General features: G+C 43.2%; 1 protein-coding gene across 1 annotated transcript in view; it reads right to left on the bottom strand.

The window, feature by feature from the left end:
• Nucleotides 1-20,710, bottom strand: part of enah (ENAH actin regulator) — a gene marked incomplete in the record, with an annotated part of 176,162 nt that overhangs the window by 35,806 nt on the left and 119,646 nt on the right. Inside the window, 1 exon segment of the mRNA XM_034138311.1 lies at nucleotides 18,570-18,747. Within this exon segment, the coding sequence (XP_033994202.1) occupies nucleotides 18,570-18,747 (178 nt within the window).

The following is a 20,710-nucleotide window of genomic DNA, read 5'->3' as shown; positions in this document are numbered from 1 at the left end:
GGCACACTAGGAATAAGTGGAATAAGTGTGCAAAATATTCAAATTGTATTTTCTGATCCTGAACGAGACCGCCGCCAGAGGACGTCTCCCCGTTACCTGCAGAAGGAAGCCATGCACGCAGCGCAGCCCCGCTCTTTAACTCCAGGTGACTTTCTGCCGCTTTCCTCCGTGGTGCAGGGCTGATCGTTTCACCACGGAGGAAAGCACTGCTGCCGATCTGCTCATCTCTCATCGGAAATAATATGCTACACAGGGGCGGACTGGCCATCTCTGTGTTCTGGAGAATCACAGAACGGACGGTCGTCATTATTATTATGCCGTTTAAACCAATGATTTAAATGTGTTTAAACGGCATCATGTAAGTTGCGCTGACAGGTGAAAGAGGTCCACACACTGCTTCCCCGCAGCGAGGCTCCCCCTGCCCTCCTGTTGACAGTTCACGAGCGTCAAGCTCTTCACCCCCCCCCCCCCCCTCCGTTGACAATTCACGATCGTCGGCACACTGATCACAATTTTTTTTTTATAATGGCACTTCATATCAAAAGGTCTGCCAACCCCTGTAGTAGAGGAACACACCCCCAAAAAAGGCTTTAGTTATCGAGATACCCCTACCCGAGGTAGAACAAAGCACAACCATGTTTTTTCATTACTTTAATATGTCTAGTTTATGAAACGGGTGGTTGTATAAAAATATTGTACTGCAAAATAATTTGTTTTGGTTAATGTTTGGAACTTTCCCATAACCCGAAAATAGTGAAAATGTGGGCTCCTCTGAAGGGGGCCGGCATTATCCCATGTATTTCTGGAATTAATTATCAGAAATTCAGAATCTCACCAAATGTGAACAGTAAGAAAACCAAAGCAATGCTTTTTGCTCCCAAGTCAGCGTCCTCCTCTTGCCTCTCCATTGACACCCTTGATGGCGTTTCTGTTGAGTTTGTTGATACATACAAATATCTGGGCTTTTGGTTGGACAGTAATCTGAACTTTAAACACCATATTGAAGTTTTAACAAAGAAATTGAAATTCACTCTTGGCTTCCTTTTCAGACTTAAATGTTGTTTTTCAATTTCATCCCGTAAAAGGTTGGTCTCTGGCTTATTCCTGTCCCAGCTGGACTACGGTGATACAATCTATAGATTTGCCTGTCCCACTGTTTGGGCCAAACTTGACCCACTCTACCATGCTGCACTGCGATATATATCAAATGCACCCTATAGAACTCATCATTGCACACTGTATAGCCTAACTGGATGGTCCTCACTTACTATGCGTAGGATGCAGCATTGGTTTTTATTAATGTATAAAGCCATTTTAGGTAAGCTTCCACTGTACATGTGTCAGATTTGCCCCAGTTTGTGACTCTTACAACCTCAGATCCAGTGCCTGGATACGGGTCCAGGTTCCTGCTGTACGGACTGAGGCTGGAAAAAGGAGTCTTTCTTATTATGGTCCTTGGTCTTGGAATGACCTTCAATCACGCCTCAAACTGATGGCACTTGTCTCTATATCATGTTTTAAATTGAAGTTGTCTGAAGTCCTCACCACCAGCTGCTCTTGCAGTAACAGGTAGTGTACTTTTCTTACTGTCCTAATGTGCACAATGTAGTGACTGCTTTTTCGTCTTTTGTTTTCTTAGTTCTCTGTATTTGATATGTTTGTGTTATGTGTTATGTGTAACGTTGCTGCCTTCTTGGCCAGGTCAGCATTGAAAATGAGATTTTATCTCAATGTTTTTATCTGGTTAAATAAAAGTTAAATAAAAAATTAAAATGTGGCCTAAATGTTCACAGAGAGGTAAGGCATACAATAAAGCAAAGATGATATCAATACCTTTTACCATCTTTGTAATATTAACACTTTAACACACATAAATCATAGGTGGAAATGGAATGGGATATTTAAAATGCAAAGGGTATGTTTATGCTTTTCTGTCATTTTTAAACTAAAGAGTCCAATCACCCAAAAATGTCATTTATATGTACCAGAGACTCTTATCTTTTCAAAAAATCGTTTCTTTGACTATTCACTTCCCCCTCTGCTGTCACCAGCCTCTAACAGCTAACCAGTGCAGCCAAAATGGCCGTCAGAATGAGGCCCTGTGGGTGTACCTGTGTGAAGGGAAGGACACAAAGCATAGATTAAGAGATCAACAAATATTATATACCTACATATTATATATAATAATGTTTTTTATTATAATCATTATTATATATGTGCTTTATATATCAAACGTTTCCATTCCAAACACATTTTTATTTTTTATTTTACATAATCTTTGAATAACACAGTTGATACTGTAGATACTGTGATCCCATGAGCTAACAGGTCTCTTGGCATAATATTTTCACATGATTTAAAGGTGTTCTATCATGCAAAATGCACTTTTGTATGTCTTTCATACATAAATATGTGTCCCCGGTGTGTCAGGGAACTCACAAAGTGTCAGAAAACAAAACCCTCTTTCTTTTCCTAAACCCAAATCTCTAAAAACGGGGGAACAATGGAGCTGATCAGTGATATGAAGATGACATCTAGCCTTATACTGTATTTATTATTCAAATGTTCCTTAAATGTACCTAGTTGTTGCATAAGATGCCAAAATAAAATGATATTCTTCACAATATTCTATCTCTCTAATAATGACACATCAGGAATCAAATAGGAATTTCCCCCAATGTGAAACCAAAAGTTGCATCCACAGCTCTTCATTTCAGTATCTTTGAGGGCCTTCACATGTCCAAGGTTAAGGACAAGCACACACAGCTTGACACATACTTTTCACATGATTTAACAAGAAAAATCAAAGATTAATAATGAATAAATAATCAATGAATCATAACATTATAAAGAGTATATTTATACCCTAATTTTTTTAGAAACAATGAAAGGAACACTTTGAAAACACATCAGATCTCAATGGGAAAATAAATTATGCTGGATATCTACTGATTTGGACTGGGTAATGTGTTAGGAACAAAAGAATGCCACATCATTTGATGGAACTTAAAATTATCAACCTACAGAGGGCTGAATTCAATGACACCCCGAAAATCAAAGTGGAAAAATTATGCGGCAGGCTAGTCCATTTTCAAAATGGTACTCAGTGCTGTGTATTACCCCCACCATGCTCCTATGAGACGACGGATGGTGTCGTGGGGTATCGCCTCCCAGATCTTGACCAGGGCATCACTGAGCTCCTGGACAGTCTGAGGTGCAACCTGGCAGACCGAAACATAATGTCCCAGAGGTGTTCTATTGGAATTAGGTCAGGCGAGCGTGGGGTACAGTCAATTGTATCAATTCCTTCATCCTCCTTGAACTGCCTGCATACTCTCGCAACATGAGGCCGTGCATTGTAGTGCACCAGGAGGAACCCAGGACTCACTGCACCAGCGTAGGTCTGACAATAGGCGCGTTCACACCGGAGTACTTTTCCCGTACTTTTCCCGTTTAGTTCCGTTAGTACCCCTTATTTTGCGTTCACACCAAAAAGAGTACTTAGTGCCGGGAACTTTTACCCCCATTTGTAGTGCCTGCTAGAGAGGTGGTACTATCCTGGGGAGAAAAAAGTACCAATTTCTATTGGCTGGGCGTATTGCAAACCACGGCCCGTAAAACTCTGAAAAGTTTTTTGAAGCCGCCATTGTATTTGCTGGCATTAGCATTATTAGCATTAGCATTAGCCCCGCGCACCAAGGGAGAGAGAATAACTTATGGCAACACAAAAAAATACATGGGAGCGGTGGACTGATGAGGAGGTGTCGGCGTTCTGGCGATTCACTCGGAAGGCTTCAGTAGAAGCTGCTGGGAGTCCCAGCAGCTTCTACTGAAGCCAGTCCCCAACTCCGGGGACTTCCGGCCGGGGACTTCGGGTGGCAGTATACGCCGTGAAGTTGTTTGCGGCCTGCCAGTAAACCCAAAGCAGAAGAAGAAGAAGTGGCGTCAGCGGCTTCATATGTGCCATCCTGGAGGAGTAAGACTGCCTTTGAAGGGTCCAGGTACCTGACCCTAGCTAAATGCAAAACTAGTGAGAAACAGTCAGAAAAGAAGAGGAGGGAAACAATTTCAGTGGCCTCCACCTGGAAAACCATTCCTGTTTTGGGGGTCGTCTCATTGTTGCCCCTCTTGTGCACCGGTACACTTGTAATTTCATTAACACCAAAGCAGCTTCAACTGATTAACAACCCCATCTTCTACTTAACTGACCAGAACAATGACCCAGAAGTAGAATTTACTTAATGCTTTTCTCTGATTAAAAAGTGTTCCATGTTCCATTTTGACGAGCAGTTTATTTGTATATGCTTGATATAGCCAATTGTTTTTATTCCAATCAAATCAGTCATATAAAGATGACAGCCTTATTCCAAAATTCAAGATTAAACAGGTTCTCCAGAGAATACAATGAATAGAGTGATATTCTTCAGACTTTTCGTTGTCCTTCATCATCATGGGCGTAGGAAGCATCCTCAATGTGGGCGGGACAATTTGACAGGGGGTGTTGGCAGGTGGTGGACCTCACCTCCTCTAGGGGGGTCCGGGGGCATGCTCCCCCGGGTAGATTTTTTTTTTAAATGTTGAAGTTAAAAGCATTAATCTGGTGCACTTTGAGAGCAAAATAAGGGATCTATGGAAACATCTCTCAACACCATATGAAGCAGAACTGTAAACTGGTTTACTTTTTCTTTATGCATATTTTACAAATCACTCTGTATTTTTGTGTTACTGTCCTATAGTATGAGTTGGAATTATTTCATACCTGTTATTCTCTTATTTTTTACAACTATAATGATCATATAAAGGTGTGCCTTGGAAATACTTATTTACATAAATGATTACCAAACCGTTTGAGACCCACTACTTAGACTAAAGTGAACTATCTAAACCCTCAGAGAGTCCTTCACCTCACTGAGCTGTAGTTATCAGCCTCTCAGTCTGACAGGAGAGGACTCTCCCTCCACCTCTTTAATAACAGCGCCTTATATCCGGGTGCTAGTGAAGCACGCTCGTGAACTGTTAGCGCCAGAGCCTCGCAGCGTGGAAACTGTGGCGCGCATCATTTTACAACTAAAGACACAGCTACACACAGAACGCAGAATGTTTACGGCTCATGTGTACGGCTCTGAGAATCTGCCTTGGTACAAAGGAGCAGTGAAAACATGGTACGGAGTTTCATTGATTTGGGCATTCTCACAATAAGCAAGTGGAATGGCTGCGACGCCCATGTTCATCATGACACATCATGAAACTACAAACAGTATTTTATTTGATAATTTAAGCCAGTTGTATATTTTTAACTCTTATTGTTAGAAAGGTCATAGAACAAAATGTTTGACCTTATGCATACATACGTACTTATGCATTCTCTATTGGCCCCTTCCCACATCCACAGCTGTTCTGCTACCTTTACGGGCACTCCTCACATGACCAGAGAAAGTCTTTGATAAAGTTAAAGCACAAACTGATTCCTACAAACAGAGTCATTTGGAAATCCATGTTCATAATCCAGAGAGCTTGTAAATGTTCTAAGGGACAATACAGGGACAAGGAGTCTGACAGCACAGCTCCATCAACAGAAACATGTAGTCTGGACTAAGAACCATCTCTTCCAAATTAACTTTCTATGCAACAATGGCTTAGGATCCCCCGAAGGCCAAGGGAAACCGGCCTACTTATACTATCCAGAGCAGATGTGTTCAGATGTTTCAAAAGAATTTCTACACAATCCTGTAGAACCTGCCTGGACCTGATGGCATCACTGACCGAGGTGTGTGCAGAACATCTGGCAGCTTCAGTCTGTAGTCCCCACATGTTTCAAGAAGTCCACCACTCTCTGCCTGAATGACCACTGCTCAGAAGCACTCACCTCCACCATTATGGAGTGCTTTAGTTGGTTGATCAAACTTCTATTACCTCCACCCTCACTGACCTATCCACTTTGGTGTGTTGAGTCGCCCTGCCTGCTACCACATTGACCAAAGCCCTCCGAGCTTGCCATCAGTCTCAGAGACCTTGAAGACACCTCCCTCTGTGATTGGACCCTGACAGGCCACATCCTCCACCTTAACCCTCAACACCGGAGCCCCTCAGGGCTGCCTGCTCAGCCCTCTCCTTTACTCTATGTTCACACACGACTGCGTGGCCACACACAGCTCCAACACATTGACACGTTTGCTGATGACAAGATGTCATCCACCGGGGCACCAATGGCAATGAAACGGCCAACAGAGAGGAGATCAGACGCTTGACATCTTGGTGCCGTGACAACAACCTTCATCTCAACGTCAGCAAAACCAAGGAGCTTGATTGAGGACAGTGAGCTACAAGGAAAAGGATGCTCCACCATCAACCTCAATGGGACTACAAGGGAGAGATACAACAGCTTCAGGTCCCTCTGGGTTCACTTTAGTCAGGACCTGACCTGGTCTCCCCACACAGACACGATTAAGTTAGCAAGACCAAGGCTCCTCTGCAGGGTGAGAATGTTCAACAGTTGTTGTACATACTACAATCCAAACAATCCAAAATGCTGATAAAAAGGCGATCAAGATAAGACAAACCTCCAACACCAGACACACAATCACAAAATCTTGCAGCTTTTAATTTGAATTGCATGATGTGCCGCAAAGGTAGCAGAATAGCTGTGGATGTGGGTAGGGGCCCATAGAGCATGCATATGTACAAGGTATGTACAAGGTAAAGAGATGTTGTAGTGCTACGACCCTTAGATAGAAAAAAAAGTGGCTAAACTTGCTGAATATGTACAAATAGCATACTGTTAAATGTGTGAGTTGTCATTATTTAGGACGGCGATAGCATGAGGAATATCACTATTAATTGTATTCTATGGAGCGTCTAGGTTCATCTTAAAAGTAGGAATTAGGCTAAATGTCATCCTTATATGACTGATTTGAATGGAATAACAACAATTGGTTATATCAAGTATATGCAAATACAGAGGGCCTCAGTGTATACATATACCCTCTACAATTACTTATTCATTGATGATTCTATTCATTATTAATCTTTGATTTTTCTTGTTAAAATGATGTGTAAGTTGGCTGTGCTTGTCTTTAACCTTGGACAAGTGAGGAAAGACTCAAAGATACTAAAATGAAGAGCTGTGGATGCCTTGAGGGGACCATAGAGGATGCTTCTGCACAGGGTCCAAATGTTGTGCTATGCTCCTGCTAATATTTATCGAAACAAGATGTTACTGGGTTTATGCAATAACATAAACTAGTTATGTTTAAGGAAAGATTGCGTTTTGGATCAAAAATTATTTATATAGTTGTATATGGGAGGATAACATGATGTAGTAATGTACGAACAAGACAACATGTTAACTTTTGGTTTCACATTGAGGATAATTCATGTTTATTTGTCTGCATTATTTTGTGTTTTATTCTTTTTTATTTTGAATGCATTATTTTTATTCCATACATTTAGGCTATATAACATTTAGGCTATACAACACACATACAAATACAAAGGACCCCAGTGTATATATACATACTCTATATAACATATATCATTCATTTAGTGGGAATGCTGATACAGCATTCCCACTACTTGTTCTTCGATGCACGAAATTCTTTATTATTCCGCCGGGTTATTTTGCGCCTCTTCTGCTCCCACATTCCACATTGCAGAAACTCTGTTCAAACATCAAAACGTTCAGCTCTGTCGGGAATCGATTGCTATTACTTTTCTCATTCATAACTTTCATAATTCCAGAGATATATCCCATAATGCATCACATTTTTAACATGGAAGTCAATGGAGAAACTCTTCAGACTTGAAAAATCTTCATGCGACTTCAACTGCTAACTGCTCCTTCATACTTTCACTCAGAAACCTCATTCCAACTTTAAAATGTTACACATCTTTCTGACATTATTCGTGTAACACAAATCTGATTCATACTTTTAGAGATATTAAACATTGTTCAGACCTTGGTAAAGAGGCCTTCTTCAGATTTTAGAGTGCGTGAGTGGAGGACAGATTTAATTTTGCCTTCATATTTTCTTTTAAACCTGCCATAATTCCCAAACACTACATTCCTGAGACATCATTTTTCATGAGAAACGTAGGAAAACATCTCGTAGCTTGAAAAATAAAAAACAATTAAGCAAAATAATTAAACAAAATGCCTCTTGAGGGCATGAAGTGACAACAACTTTCAACATGTCTCCATTAAACCCCATTGTAAATTCAGCCTCATCTTTCCCCACCACAGCAGCCGTACACCTTTAGTTAATCTGGCAAAAAGGCCACATTATTAACCCGAAAGTACACAAATAGTACACTTCAGATGCTCAAGTTCCTTGACATGCTTCACGCTTTGAAATTTCACAGATATCTGTTACGGTTCTTCAACAAAACGTTCACATGTAAGAGGTTTATCCCTTATTCAGAACAATGCAAATGCTCTCCTCTCACTGATTACTGCACATCACCATGGAAACCTTTGATCTCTGGACACGTCGTTAGCTCAAATATAAACACCTGTGTCATGGAACACGATGATGTCATAACTCCAACTGACATGCTCAGAGCAGCAGACTTCAGATAATGGTTAACACAGCTCTACATCAAATCTGATGTTACGTAATGTGGTGTTACTATGGCAACGCATCCCTCGCCATAAAACAGCAGCAGATTTCAGATAATGGTTATCAACCCCTCAACAGCTCTACGTCAATTATGGGGTGTCATCACATGCCGTTTCCATGGAAGCGTTTCCATGCGTATCCCTCGCCATAAAACACGATGTCGCTGTAACTCCAATGGACACGGTCCGATCGTCCCCCAAACTTCGCTTGTATATCACCGGTCCATGCCTCAACAGCTCTACGCCAAATCTGAGATCTCACCATAGGCTGTTGCCATGGAAACACATCCCTCGCCATAAAACACGATGTTGCTGTAACTCCAATGGACACGGTCCGATCGCCCCCAAACTTCGCTTGTATATCACCGGTCCATGCCTCAACAGCTCTACGCCAAATCTGAGATCTCACCATAGGCTGTTGCCATGGCAACGCATCCCTTGCAATAAAACACGATATTGCTATAACTCCTATGAAAATTGTCAAAAAGTGCTAAAACTTCACATGTGTGCTAACAGTCCAGCCGTGAAGACATCGGCAAGAGAGAAGACAAGAGTTTTGAGATTTCTTCAAATGCAACACAATGCTCGCCATGAAACACGGTTTTCTCATTTCAGTGAAAATGCTCAAAACAGCCCAAAACTTCACAGGTTTGGTAACGATGCAGCCATCAACATATCTAAGCGTATTATGGGGTGTCATAAAATACATCTTGATAATTATTTCCAGAGACACATGGGATAAGGCCAACACGGCCCCCTTCAGAGGAGCCCACATTTTCACTATTTTCGGTTATGGGAAAGTTCCAAACATTAACCAAAAAAAATCCTCTTGCAGTAAAATATTTGTATACAACCAACCGTTTAATAAACTAGACATATTAAAGTAATGAAAAAACATGGTTGTGCTTTGTTCTACCTCGGGTAGGGGTACCTCAACTTTTAGGGGCCTTAGTTCCTCTACTAATACACATCATATGTTAACTAGGGAATGCTGTCAGCTGAGGATGACCCCAAGCCCAATATGAGTTCTGTGTAACCAGAACACTTTTAGTACGTGTGTACACATGTTTATTGAGGGTCCTGCAGCCAAACAGTTTTGGAGTCAAGTGGATGACGATACCATGTCTCCCAAACATTGTAGAGCTGAACAATGCTCTTTCTCTGAATCTATGAATTCATCAGAAAAGGGGGCTTTTGCTGGCTTAACTGCAGCCAAATAAATCCTTATCACACGATGGAAACCCCTACATATTCTATTTATTAATCGATGTATAGATCAATGGGCTCCTTGCCCTCATTTCTCATGTATGCATACATTAGTGACAAAAAATGTATTGTGTTAATTATTATACACTTATATATGCACTTTTGGAAATTACATTCTTTGCTTGTTGTGAATCTTACCCTTAAGTAATCATTAAGGGCTAACACGACCCCACCACAGAAGAAACCTGTGATCTAATGATCTAATCCAGCATTAATAACATGAAGACAAGGGATCAAGCCAATATTAACCCCCCCCACAGGCGCTGTAAGGCACTTCCTCCCCAAAACACACCGCCACTCAAATACACAGTACAAAAGTTGAGTCTGCAAATGACCTCCATACTATTCATTCATGAAACAAATGAGGTATCCAGCACTACTTAGCAAGGCAGTGTGTGACAGCTAAATACTTAGACTCAATAAAATAACAATTCACCCACTGAGCATCAACGCTGACCCAGTCTGTACGTGAACAATGTGCCTCAGAGTGTCCAGCAGTACCAACAACACAACTCTTCAAGCCTGATATGAAACAAATGGTGTGCAATTTAGTCAAATAACAGATTGGGCACTCCTGAGTTTAAGAATGAGCAGCAAACAGGCAAGTATCAGAATCATTAGGGCTGATGAAGCTGCTGAAGAAACAAGTTGCTTGGTTTCCAACACTAATGGGGCATTTCCACCATGGCGCGGAGCGCGGTTTAAGCGTGCCGTGTCGTGCCGAGCCCGTTTTTGGTTGCGTTTCCACTAGGCCTAGTTCCGGCCCGGGGGTACTTTTTCACCTCTTTTCTGGCCCGACAAAATCGTGGTTCTATCGTGGCCAACAAACAGGGCTGAGTCGGGCTGAGTTTGCTAAACTAGAGAGAGAATCGCTGGCAAGGGGGCTACAACTACAACAAGATGAACATATTTGACCGTGATTTAATTGTAATACACGTTTCAAAATGATGTCGAAGTAACAACATACTGATACCGGTTAGTAAAAACCATGAATTAATGCTTTGACAAGTCTGCAGACAGACGGCAGGCGAAAAACCTTTTAAAATGCGTGTTTTCTAAATGAAGATTGGCTAAGCTAAAGCAATATATGCTCCGACCGTCCACACTCACAACAACGGCCTATACAGACATAAATAAAGCAGCGACTGTATTCACCATGACACAGGCAGTCTGTGGTTTGTACTTGTTTAACTTTTGTCTAGTTTCTGAACATATATGAGGAGCTGTGAGCTCTGAGTGCTAACAGCTAACGGCTGTGTTGTTTTTCTGGGGTTCTCTGAAGATCACGTCACGGCTCCGCCTACACTGCGTTACTATAGATACTACCCCAGTTCCTAAACTGTAATGGAAGCGCAGCATGAAGTGAGCCGGCCCTAACAAGGCCCAACGCGGCCTAGCAGTACCGAGCGAGGCCGAGGCCGACCGTGTGGTGGAAATGCGCCATAACACAGTAACACAGGTGACTGTGTGCCACAAAACACAAGGACCTTCAGAGCACCGGCTAACCGTTTTCAATTTCCAAAAAAGAACATTTTACAGATCTACCTTTTGGTTCCGGATAACAAAAAAAACTCCACATAAAAAAAAAAAACCCTGTCACTTTATATGTCAAGCAATATATCATTTATATATTTTTGCTCTTTGTCGCTGATCTCTGGAAAAAAGGCTGGCTGGGATTTAAAGCTGCTACCCACACCTCGGCCATGAGACACAAAACCAATACTGTCATGAATGATATATAATTCTACATGCCTCATCATACCATCTTCATGGTACCAGGAAATACTAAGAAGAGAGAAAGAGTTTTTGGCATTGAATAACAAGTAACAATAAACAGTTCATCATAATAGCTAAACCCATACATATAAAGATATCTAGTTCATGAGAGCATTTGTGATGGCTGCCTCAATCTTGTAGAGCAGTAGAACATGATGTGCATGTAGAAGTGATGCTTTAGTGATATGGGCAGAATATTACAAGGCTGGGATTTGATCATTTTTTCTGTTGTTCTAGAAGACTATTACTGTTTATCGTTACTGTAGCTCATGAAATGATTAGAAGTGATGGAAGCAGATCATCTCAGAGGTTAGCGTCCAAATGCGGAGGGAGTCACGTTTATTTAATGCAACATTTTCCCAGAACTCTAGCACACAGATCTCCATCAAAGCTTCACTTGGGCCACTGGCAGAAACGAGGTGTTGCAGACGAGGTGTGGCTCTGCCTTGGTCTTTGTGTTGAGCAGTTGGCTGGCACATAGCATTATGGCAGGAACTTTTTTTTTTAAGTACCAACTATCTGTTCATACTCTAGACAAAATAATAAACTTTGTATCTCACTTAGAAGCAGGCATCAGTGTACTGCAAATGTATCAGTCTCTGGGAATATGTTGGCAGATGAGTAACAGAAAGCAGAACTAGGTTTGAGCCAATGTAGAAATGATGTCACCATTACACAGTTTGTCCACCAGACATAGATCTTTAACTTGTAAGTATTTCTATTAGTAACAAATGTTACTGACACTAAGTGGGCAGACAATCGTTTAGTGCTTACGCTTGTGGCTTTTGCACAGGAAGATGACATCTGTGGTCACAGAACCAGACCTGTAACTCAAGAGATTTAGGCAGCTAATGTTGCATGCTACACGATACAGTATACTAGGGACAGGAAAGAAAATAAGAAAAGGACTTCTACAACCAAGTCACTGACATCTTTGTCTAGAAGGACAGGAGACTGGAGTTTATTAAAAGTAATGGTAAGACCATCCAATATGTGTTTGCATTTGTGTTAAATTAGTCAATTGAATAACTTTCCTGTAGGCCTATGCATACGATTAGAAGAATGCTGATATCAAATGTGAAACATCCAGTCATCCAACCAAATGGCTCAGGGACAAGATTGTAGACCTGCACAAGGCTGGGATTGGCTACAAGACCATATGAAAGCAGCTTGGTGAGAAGGAGACAACTGTTGGTGCGATTTTTTGGAAATAGAAGAAAGACAAAATGAGCATCAATCGCCCTCGGTCTGGGGCTCCACACAAGATCTCGCCCCTTGGGGTATTGATGATCATACGAAAGGTGAAGTATAAGCCAAGAACTACACGGGAGGAACTTGTTAATGATCTCAAGGTAGCTGGGACCACAGTCACCAAGAAAACTATTGGTAACACACTACACCATAATGGATCAAACCCTGCAGCGCCTGAAGGCCCCCTGCTCAAGAAGAACATTAAAGGCCCATCTGAAGTTTGACAATGAACATCTGAATGATTCAGAGAAGGCTTGGGAGAAGGTGATGTGGTCAGATGAGACCAACATCGAGATCTTTGGCAGCAACTCGACACGCCCTGTTTGGAGGAAGAGAGATGCTGAATGTAACCCCAGAACACCATCCCCCCCCCCCCCCCCCCCCCCCCCCCCCCGTCAGGCATGGAGGTGGAAACATTCTGCTTTGGGGATGTTTCTCTGCTAAGGGGACAGGAGGACTTCCCTGCATCGAGGAGAGGATGGACGGGGACATGTAACGTAACATCTTGGCCGATAGCCTCCTTCCCTCAGCCAGGACACTGAACATGGGTCATGGAGGGGTCTTCCAGCAGGACAATGACCCTGAACATACGGCCAAGGCAACACAGGAGTGGCTAAAGAAGACGCACATTTAGGTGAGGGAGGGGCCAAGCCAGTCTCCAGACCTTAATCCCATAGAAAATCTGTGGAGGCAGCTGAAGCTTCCAGAGGCCAAGCATCAGCCTCAACACCTGAAGGGTTTGGAGAGGGTCTTCAGAGAGGAGTGGACCACAATCCTTCCTGAGATGTGCACAAACCTGGAGACCAGCTACAAGAAGCGTCTGACCTCTGTGTGACCTCTGTGTGTCCAACTAGGGTTTCTCCACCAAGTACTAACACATGTTCTGCAAGGGGATCAAATACTTATTTCCCACAGTTAAATGCAAATCTATTTTAATCTTTTATATAATGTCTATTTCTGGATTTTCTTTCTGATATTTTACTCTCACTGTTAAAATAAACCTACCATTAAAATTATAGACCGTTAATTTCGTTGCAAGTGGGCAAATTTACAAAATCCGCAAGGGATCAAATACTTATTTCCTTCACTGGATATTTCTTTGTCTATGGCATTGTGCATATGCATAGTCAGTCTTGACGAACACTTTAATATTAGAGTTTCAGGTGGCCTGTACTACTAAGTCAGTTGAACAGACCCTGGATATCTCTGAGTTATCTGGCTTAACTAACCCTAACAATCGTGATGTCGTGAAGCGGTCTTACGACTTTAACTTAATTTGAGTGTTTGCCAACTTACAGTAATGTGTTGTTTATAATGCATTTTGTAGAATATAAGATACAAATATCTAAATAAATATTAGGCTCATTTTCATATATTTAAAATAGTGGTGGTTTATTGTAGTCTTTTAACTAAGCATAATCTAATGTGCATATTTTATTTGTTTTGATCTTTTACATGTTCTCTTATGCCCCGCACCTCCCCTGCATGTGTGTGCTTTTGTTTATTCATATCTTAAAAAACACTCACTGCATACTTAGAAGTATGCTACCTGTGAAATAACACTTCTGCAGACAGTATGCACTGTAATTGCACGACTCCACAGGAAGCTGACAGATAAGTGAATATTTGATTTAATATGATGTGATATGATGTAATATAAATGATGAGGGTGACACGTCGTGGTTGTGCACTTATAGTGTAGCCAATGTTAAGTAGTGAACCAGCGAGTTAACCCTGAAGTCACCTCGCTAACCCCAAATCCTGCTTCTAGGGCTGTGGTCGGTCCTCTGCAGAACCAATCTGTCCATCAATCACATAGTGTATTCAAACGCAGATAAAGGGGGAAAAGCCAATGTAGTTGTCAAAAATAATGTCTCCAAATTTCTTATTTTGTATAACTCAGTTTGAATCAACAGATTCAGATCAAATTTCCAAAGACCTTAGAGGTCCTCAGATCCTCAGTGAACAACAGCCAGGCGTTCCCATGGTTACTGACTCATGGTTCAGCAGCCCTTTAACCTGAGGAACAGCCGGGTGCAAAGACATTTAATTCTGAAGATAATCAATGACACTCACTCCTACTCACTCCGGATGGGTGATCCCTGCTGTCTCAGTGTCCCTGCTGTCTCAGTGTCCCTGCTGTCTCAGTGTCCCTGCTGTCTCAGTGTCCCTGCTGTCTCAGTGTCCCTGCTGTCTCAGTGTCTCAGTGTCCCTGCTGTCTCAGTGTCCCTGCTGTCTCAGTGTCCCTGCTGTCTCAGTGTCTCAGTGTCCCTGCTGTCTCAGTGTCCCTGCTGTCTCAGTGTCTCAGTGTCCCTGCTGTCTCAGTGTCTCAGTGTCCCTGCTGTCTCAGTGTCTCAGTGTCCCTGCTGTCTCAGTGTCCCTGCTGTCTCAGTGTCTCAGTGTCCCTGCTGTCTCAGTGTCCCTGCTGTCTCAGTGTCTCAGTGTCCCTGCTGTCTCAGTGTCTCAGTGTCCCTGCTGTCCTCAGTGTCTCAGTGTCCCTGCTGTCTCAGTGTCTCAGTGTCATCAGTGTCCCTGCTGTCTCAGTGTCCCTGCTGTCCTCAGTGTCTCTGTCCTAGTGTCTCAGTGTCCTGCTGTCTCAGTGTCCCTGCTGTCTCAGTGTCTCCGTGTCTCAGTGTCTCAGTGTCTCAGTGTCCCTGCTGTCTCAGTGTCCCTGCTGTCTCAGTGTCCCTGCTGTCTCAGTGTCCCTGCTGTCTCAGTGTCCCTGCTGTCTCAGTGTCCCTGCTGTCTCAGTGTCTCAGTGTCCCTGCTGTCTCAGTGTCTCAGTGTCTCAGTGTCCCTGCTGTCTCAGTGTCCCTGCTGTCTCAGTGTCTCAGTGTCTCAGTGTCCCTGCTGTCTCAGTGTCCCTGCTGTCTCAGTGTCTCAGTGTCCCTGCTGTCTCAGTGTCCCTGCTGTCTCAGTGTCCCTGCTGTCTCAGTGTCTCAGTGTCTCAGTGTCCCTGCTGTCTCAGTGTCCCTGCTGTCTCAGTGTCTCAGTGTCCCTGCTGTCTCAGTGTCTCAGTGTCTCAGTGTCCCTGCTGTCTCAGTGTCCCTGCTGTCTCAGTGTCCCTGCTGTCTCAGTGTCTCAGTGTCCCTGCTGTCTCAGTGTCCCTGCTGTCTCAGTGTCCCTGCTGTCTCAGTGTCCCTGCTGTCTCAGTGTCTCAGTGTCTCAGTGTCCCTGCTGTCTCAGTGTCCCTGCTGTCTCAGTGTCTCAGTGTCCCTGCTGTCTCAGTGTCCCTGCTGTCTCAGTGTCTCAGTGTCCCTGCTGTCTCAGTGTCTCAGTGTCCCTGCTGTCTCAGTGTCCCTGCTGTCTCAGTGTCTCAGTGTCCCTGCTGTCTCAGTGTCCCTGCTGTCTCAGTGTCCCTGCTGTCTCAGTGTCCCTGCTGTCTCAGTGTCTCAGTGTCCCTGCTGTCTCAGTGTCCCTGCTGTCTCAGTGTCCCTGCTGTCTCAGTGTCCCTGCTGTCTCAGTGTCTCAGTGTCTCAGTGTCCCTGCTGTCTCAGTGTCCCTGCTGTCTCAGTGTCTGTGTCCCTGCTGTCTCAGTGTCCCTGCTGTCTCAGTGTCCCTGCTGTCTCAGTGTCTCAGTGTCCCTGCTGTCTCAGTGTCCCTGCTGTCTCAGTGTCCCTGCTGTCTCAGTGTCCCTGCTGTGTCATGCCCCTTTCGCACCAACGCGGTTCCAGGGCCGGTTCGGAGCTAGAGCCTGATAAGCACCGTTTTTTCCTGTTCACACCGCAGCGGAGCCAGCTCTTTTCCCCGAAAAGCGGTTCTTACCAAGCTCCAAAAAATTGTCGGTCTAGAAGCAAGAACCGCATACGTCACGCTTACGTCGGAGGCGGGGGCAAGGGTAGGGGCGGGATCAACCTTTATAAAGTCAGGCAACACTAACCAGGCTTCGTGTGATTCTGTTTATTTGTACCTTACTTTGACCATCCGTTCGCTGTCATTGATCATTGTGGAGAGCAGGCAGACGTTTTGTTTGTTATTATAGCAGCTATCAGATGGAATCAATACATGGGCTGCACAGGTTGTCAACGGGGGGCTGAAAAGAAGAAGAACCGGTTCCGAACCAGAAGAGCGCAAGCACGGAGCTAGAACGGGAAACGCGTTGGTGTGAAAGGGGCGCCGGCTGCTGGAGTGATGGGAGTGGCTCGGCCGGAGACCAGACAGCTGAGCAGAATCAGGTAATTAGGCTCTCAGTATTAATGCTGCTAACCTGGTTCTGCTCTCTCGCTTGCAGTAGGCTGGATCCTGAGAGAAGGATCCACGGACCCCGAGCAGCCTCAGGACCTAGCGGGGCTAATTATAAATTGTTGTTTTTGTGAACTTCCCCCTCCGTGGCAATAAACTGTTTTATTTTTCACAAACCACCTTCTCCTTCGTCCATTTTTAACCCTAGTGTGAGCCAGAATGCTCACAGTTATATATAATGATATCACACTTGTATTCTGTAAGAGAGCTTTATTCTTTGGATACTTTAACCATTGTGTTCTTAGTATTTTTACTTTTTCTAAGAAACATAATCCAGGCTGTATTCATGTGATGAGTCATTGTACTGAGACCATTAATGGAAACTTGACCTGGGTGTCTAAAATGAGCTGCAGCACTCATGAAACGTGAGCCACAAACAGACTGAGGCTGTCAGAGGACAGAGGACACACTGATGCTCAGGAGCTATCTGAGACGTGTCCCAACCGTCAAACTGTCAACCAATCGCACAAAAATGCAATTCATGCAGAAATCTATAAATGTTTTGATATTCAATGGTAGCAATTACTTTCTCTGGTATGTCTTGGTGTCATCATTTGGTATTTGAGGGCATCTTTGACCATTTTAATGAACTCCAAAGTGGTTCAAAATAACGTTACATTTGGCACCAAATTTGTATAACAATGTATCGGTGCAAAAAAACATTGTATGAGACATCAGGGTTTCCCACACATAGACTTTACTTGGGCGGGCCGCCCAGGTATATTAACGGCCGCCAAAATATATTTCGCGACCCATTTAGGTTTTTTTTTTTTTCTTTTTTATCCGTCCGCGAGCACGACGCCATCTGCGATCGATTAACTATCGATCGCAGATGGACAATGATCCCTCGCTCTACGCCTCCTGAACAACAACATGCATGCCGTGTGGAGAATTCTGCGGTGAGGACAGCTTTGTTTACATTCGGACCCCAAGGTTTTGTTCACACACCCCCCCCTCGTGCCCGGCTACCACCACAAGTATATGTCAGATCTGTGGGAAACACTGGACATAATAAAGGTCATTATATACTTCCATCAAACTGTTATACACAAATGTTAATATACACTGCCGTCGTCTACTACTGCTAACATTTTAGTTTGAGATATACCCAAGACCCCTTTCGCAAGACGAAAGCATGGACACAGCGTAAGAGCGCCACCCCCGGCGTTTTTATCCGACAAAATATGAATTATCTCTCAAGTCTATTTAAATATGACTGATTTACGAATAATGAACTACTAAACAATATGTAGCCTAATAGCTTGTTTTCTGGTTTGTCAGATTTTGTAAATAAGTACAGTACTTGAGTAGATGTAATGTTGCTTTCCAACACTGTACGAGGATAAAAAAAATATTCTGCTTGCCCAAGACCAGCGTCACGTTTGAGAGTGGCTCCACGGTAACAAAAAGGCAGCCCCACCTGAGTCCTGGGAGTTGAGCACCTCCAGGGCGTGCATCATGGCACTGGCAAAGACATTGGCGTCCTCCTTGCTGCCAAAGTTGAGGCCATAGACCTGCCGGGCGTCTCTCCACTGGTGGAAGGTCTGTGTGGCCTGATTGTACTTCAGCCCCTTGGGAATGGCACAGTTTATCACCACCTGGAGAAAACCAGCAGGGAGCCAGGGTGAAAGGGAGGAGAAAAGTGGAAACATCCTTTAGACTAGAAATAGTCCATGAACACAATCAGCAGCTTCATTGAAGGAGCCACCAAGAACAATGCTTTGTATGCTGTGTATGTTTCCTAATGTGACAGAAGTTGGACGACATGTTGAAAGGCTGACATTTTTGGCAAAACAAATGCAGACCTGAAAACAAGAGTTGTCCACTCCATCAACCACTCTTTTTCTCCATCTTGATGCAACTCTCACCTCCCTGGGATTGTCCTCACACAAAGTGACACTGGCATGGGGCTAAAAGTATTTTTACCCTGAGCAGAAACTAAAGAGTTGTTGAGACAACATTTAGGCCTGCACAAGAACAGATCCTCTCAACACACACCATTTAGAATGCATTTTGAGAATGAAAGAGGGAAATGATGTAAGAAAATGTTCATCTGCTATAGCTAAAATCCCCTAAAATAATTTGTAATGTCGATTAATCCCATAATCACTCATGCCTTATTTAGGGACTGAAACCTGCAGGGAGCCGGTGGTGCTAGGCATAACTATGAGGGGCCGTACAGGCCGTAATTCATACTGGTCCTCTCACACACATATATTCTCCTTTTACATACATACATTTTCACTCTCACACACATATATATTTACACTCACACATTCATACATTTAGCTCTCATATTATCATATTTAAATGCACACATTCATACATTGTCACTCACATATTTATACATTTTGCTCTCATGCACATTCATTCAATGTTTACATTTAACATTATAAATAATATATGCATGTCTGAAGACAATATATGTATGCAAGAGAAGAATACATGTATGTGGGAGAAAGTATAGTGGAAACGGAAGGAGTATAGTTGAAACGGAAGGCAGGTCATTATCGCGCTGTGATTGGCTCAGAAGGTCGAGCGGGGCGGGCTCATGTTCAGAACTTCTGATTCAAATCAACATGATGGAGGGAGATGAATCTGTGTATCTACGGACCATTTGTTTTTCTTTATTAAACAAGTAAACGGAAGAGCGTCTGAGAGGCGTTTTTGCTTTTAGTTTTTTACCTTACTAAATGGTCTAATGGTCAGTGGAGCGAGGTGCGGGGCAAAACTCACGGATGTGATTTCAAAACAAAACTCCGCCGTCTCTCCAGTTTGTTTTTTCAAATCAGCAGCTCTTCATTTTTTTTCCTGCTATATTTGACGAGTGATACAAATATTTTTTACCACAAGTTCTTAATAAAACTGACACTGTTGGACTCGGTACTTTGACTGCTACCAGAAAGGAACGAACTAGCGGCTGAGAAATAATCATATATTAAAAGACAGCAGCATCATAAGAGGCCAACCAGCAGTGGCGGACTGGCCATCGGGACGTTTGGGACGAATCCCGATGGGCCAGTACCGAAGTGGGCCGGTCGGACAATTTACTAGCACCCCGAACCCCCCGCCCGGATCATCACCCGCACCAAATCCTCTGACCACATCATCCCAATCCTCATCCATCTGCATTGGCTACCTTTTTATCGAACCATCTCCGTTTCTAACTTTCAATATCTCTCTCTCTCTCTCAGAGTATTCTGATTATGTAACGCCGTTACATGTATTCCGTTACAACCCAACCCTGATTATACGCAGGCCTACTATGGAGGGGACTTTGACAGAGGATTACTCAGTAAGAGTACTTCATATTATTTCTGGTAGCAGTCAAAGTACCGAGTCCAACAGTGTCAGTTTTATTAAGAACTTGTGGTAAAAAATATTTGTATCACTCGTCAAAGAAAAAAAAATGACGAGCTGCTGATTTGAAAAAACAAACTCGAGAGACGGCGGAGTTTTGTTTTGAAATCACATCCGTGAGTTTTGCCCCGCACCTCGCTCCACTGACCATTAGACCATTTAGTAAGGTCAAAAACTAAAAGCAAAAACGCCTCTCAGACG

The sequence above is a fragment of the Trematomus bernacchii genome, unplaced genomic scaffold (genome assembly GCF_902827165.1).
Source record: "Trematomus bernacchii unplaced genomic scaffold, fTreBer1.1, whole genome shotgun sequence".
Lineage (NCBI taxonomy): Eukaryota > Metazoa > Chordata > Actinopteri > Perciformes > Nototheniidae > Trematomus > Trematomus bernacchii.
This window is presented reverse-complemented; position numbering and strand designations above follow the sequence as displayed.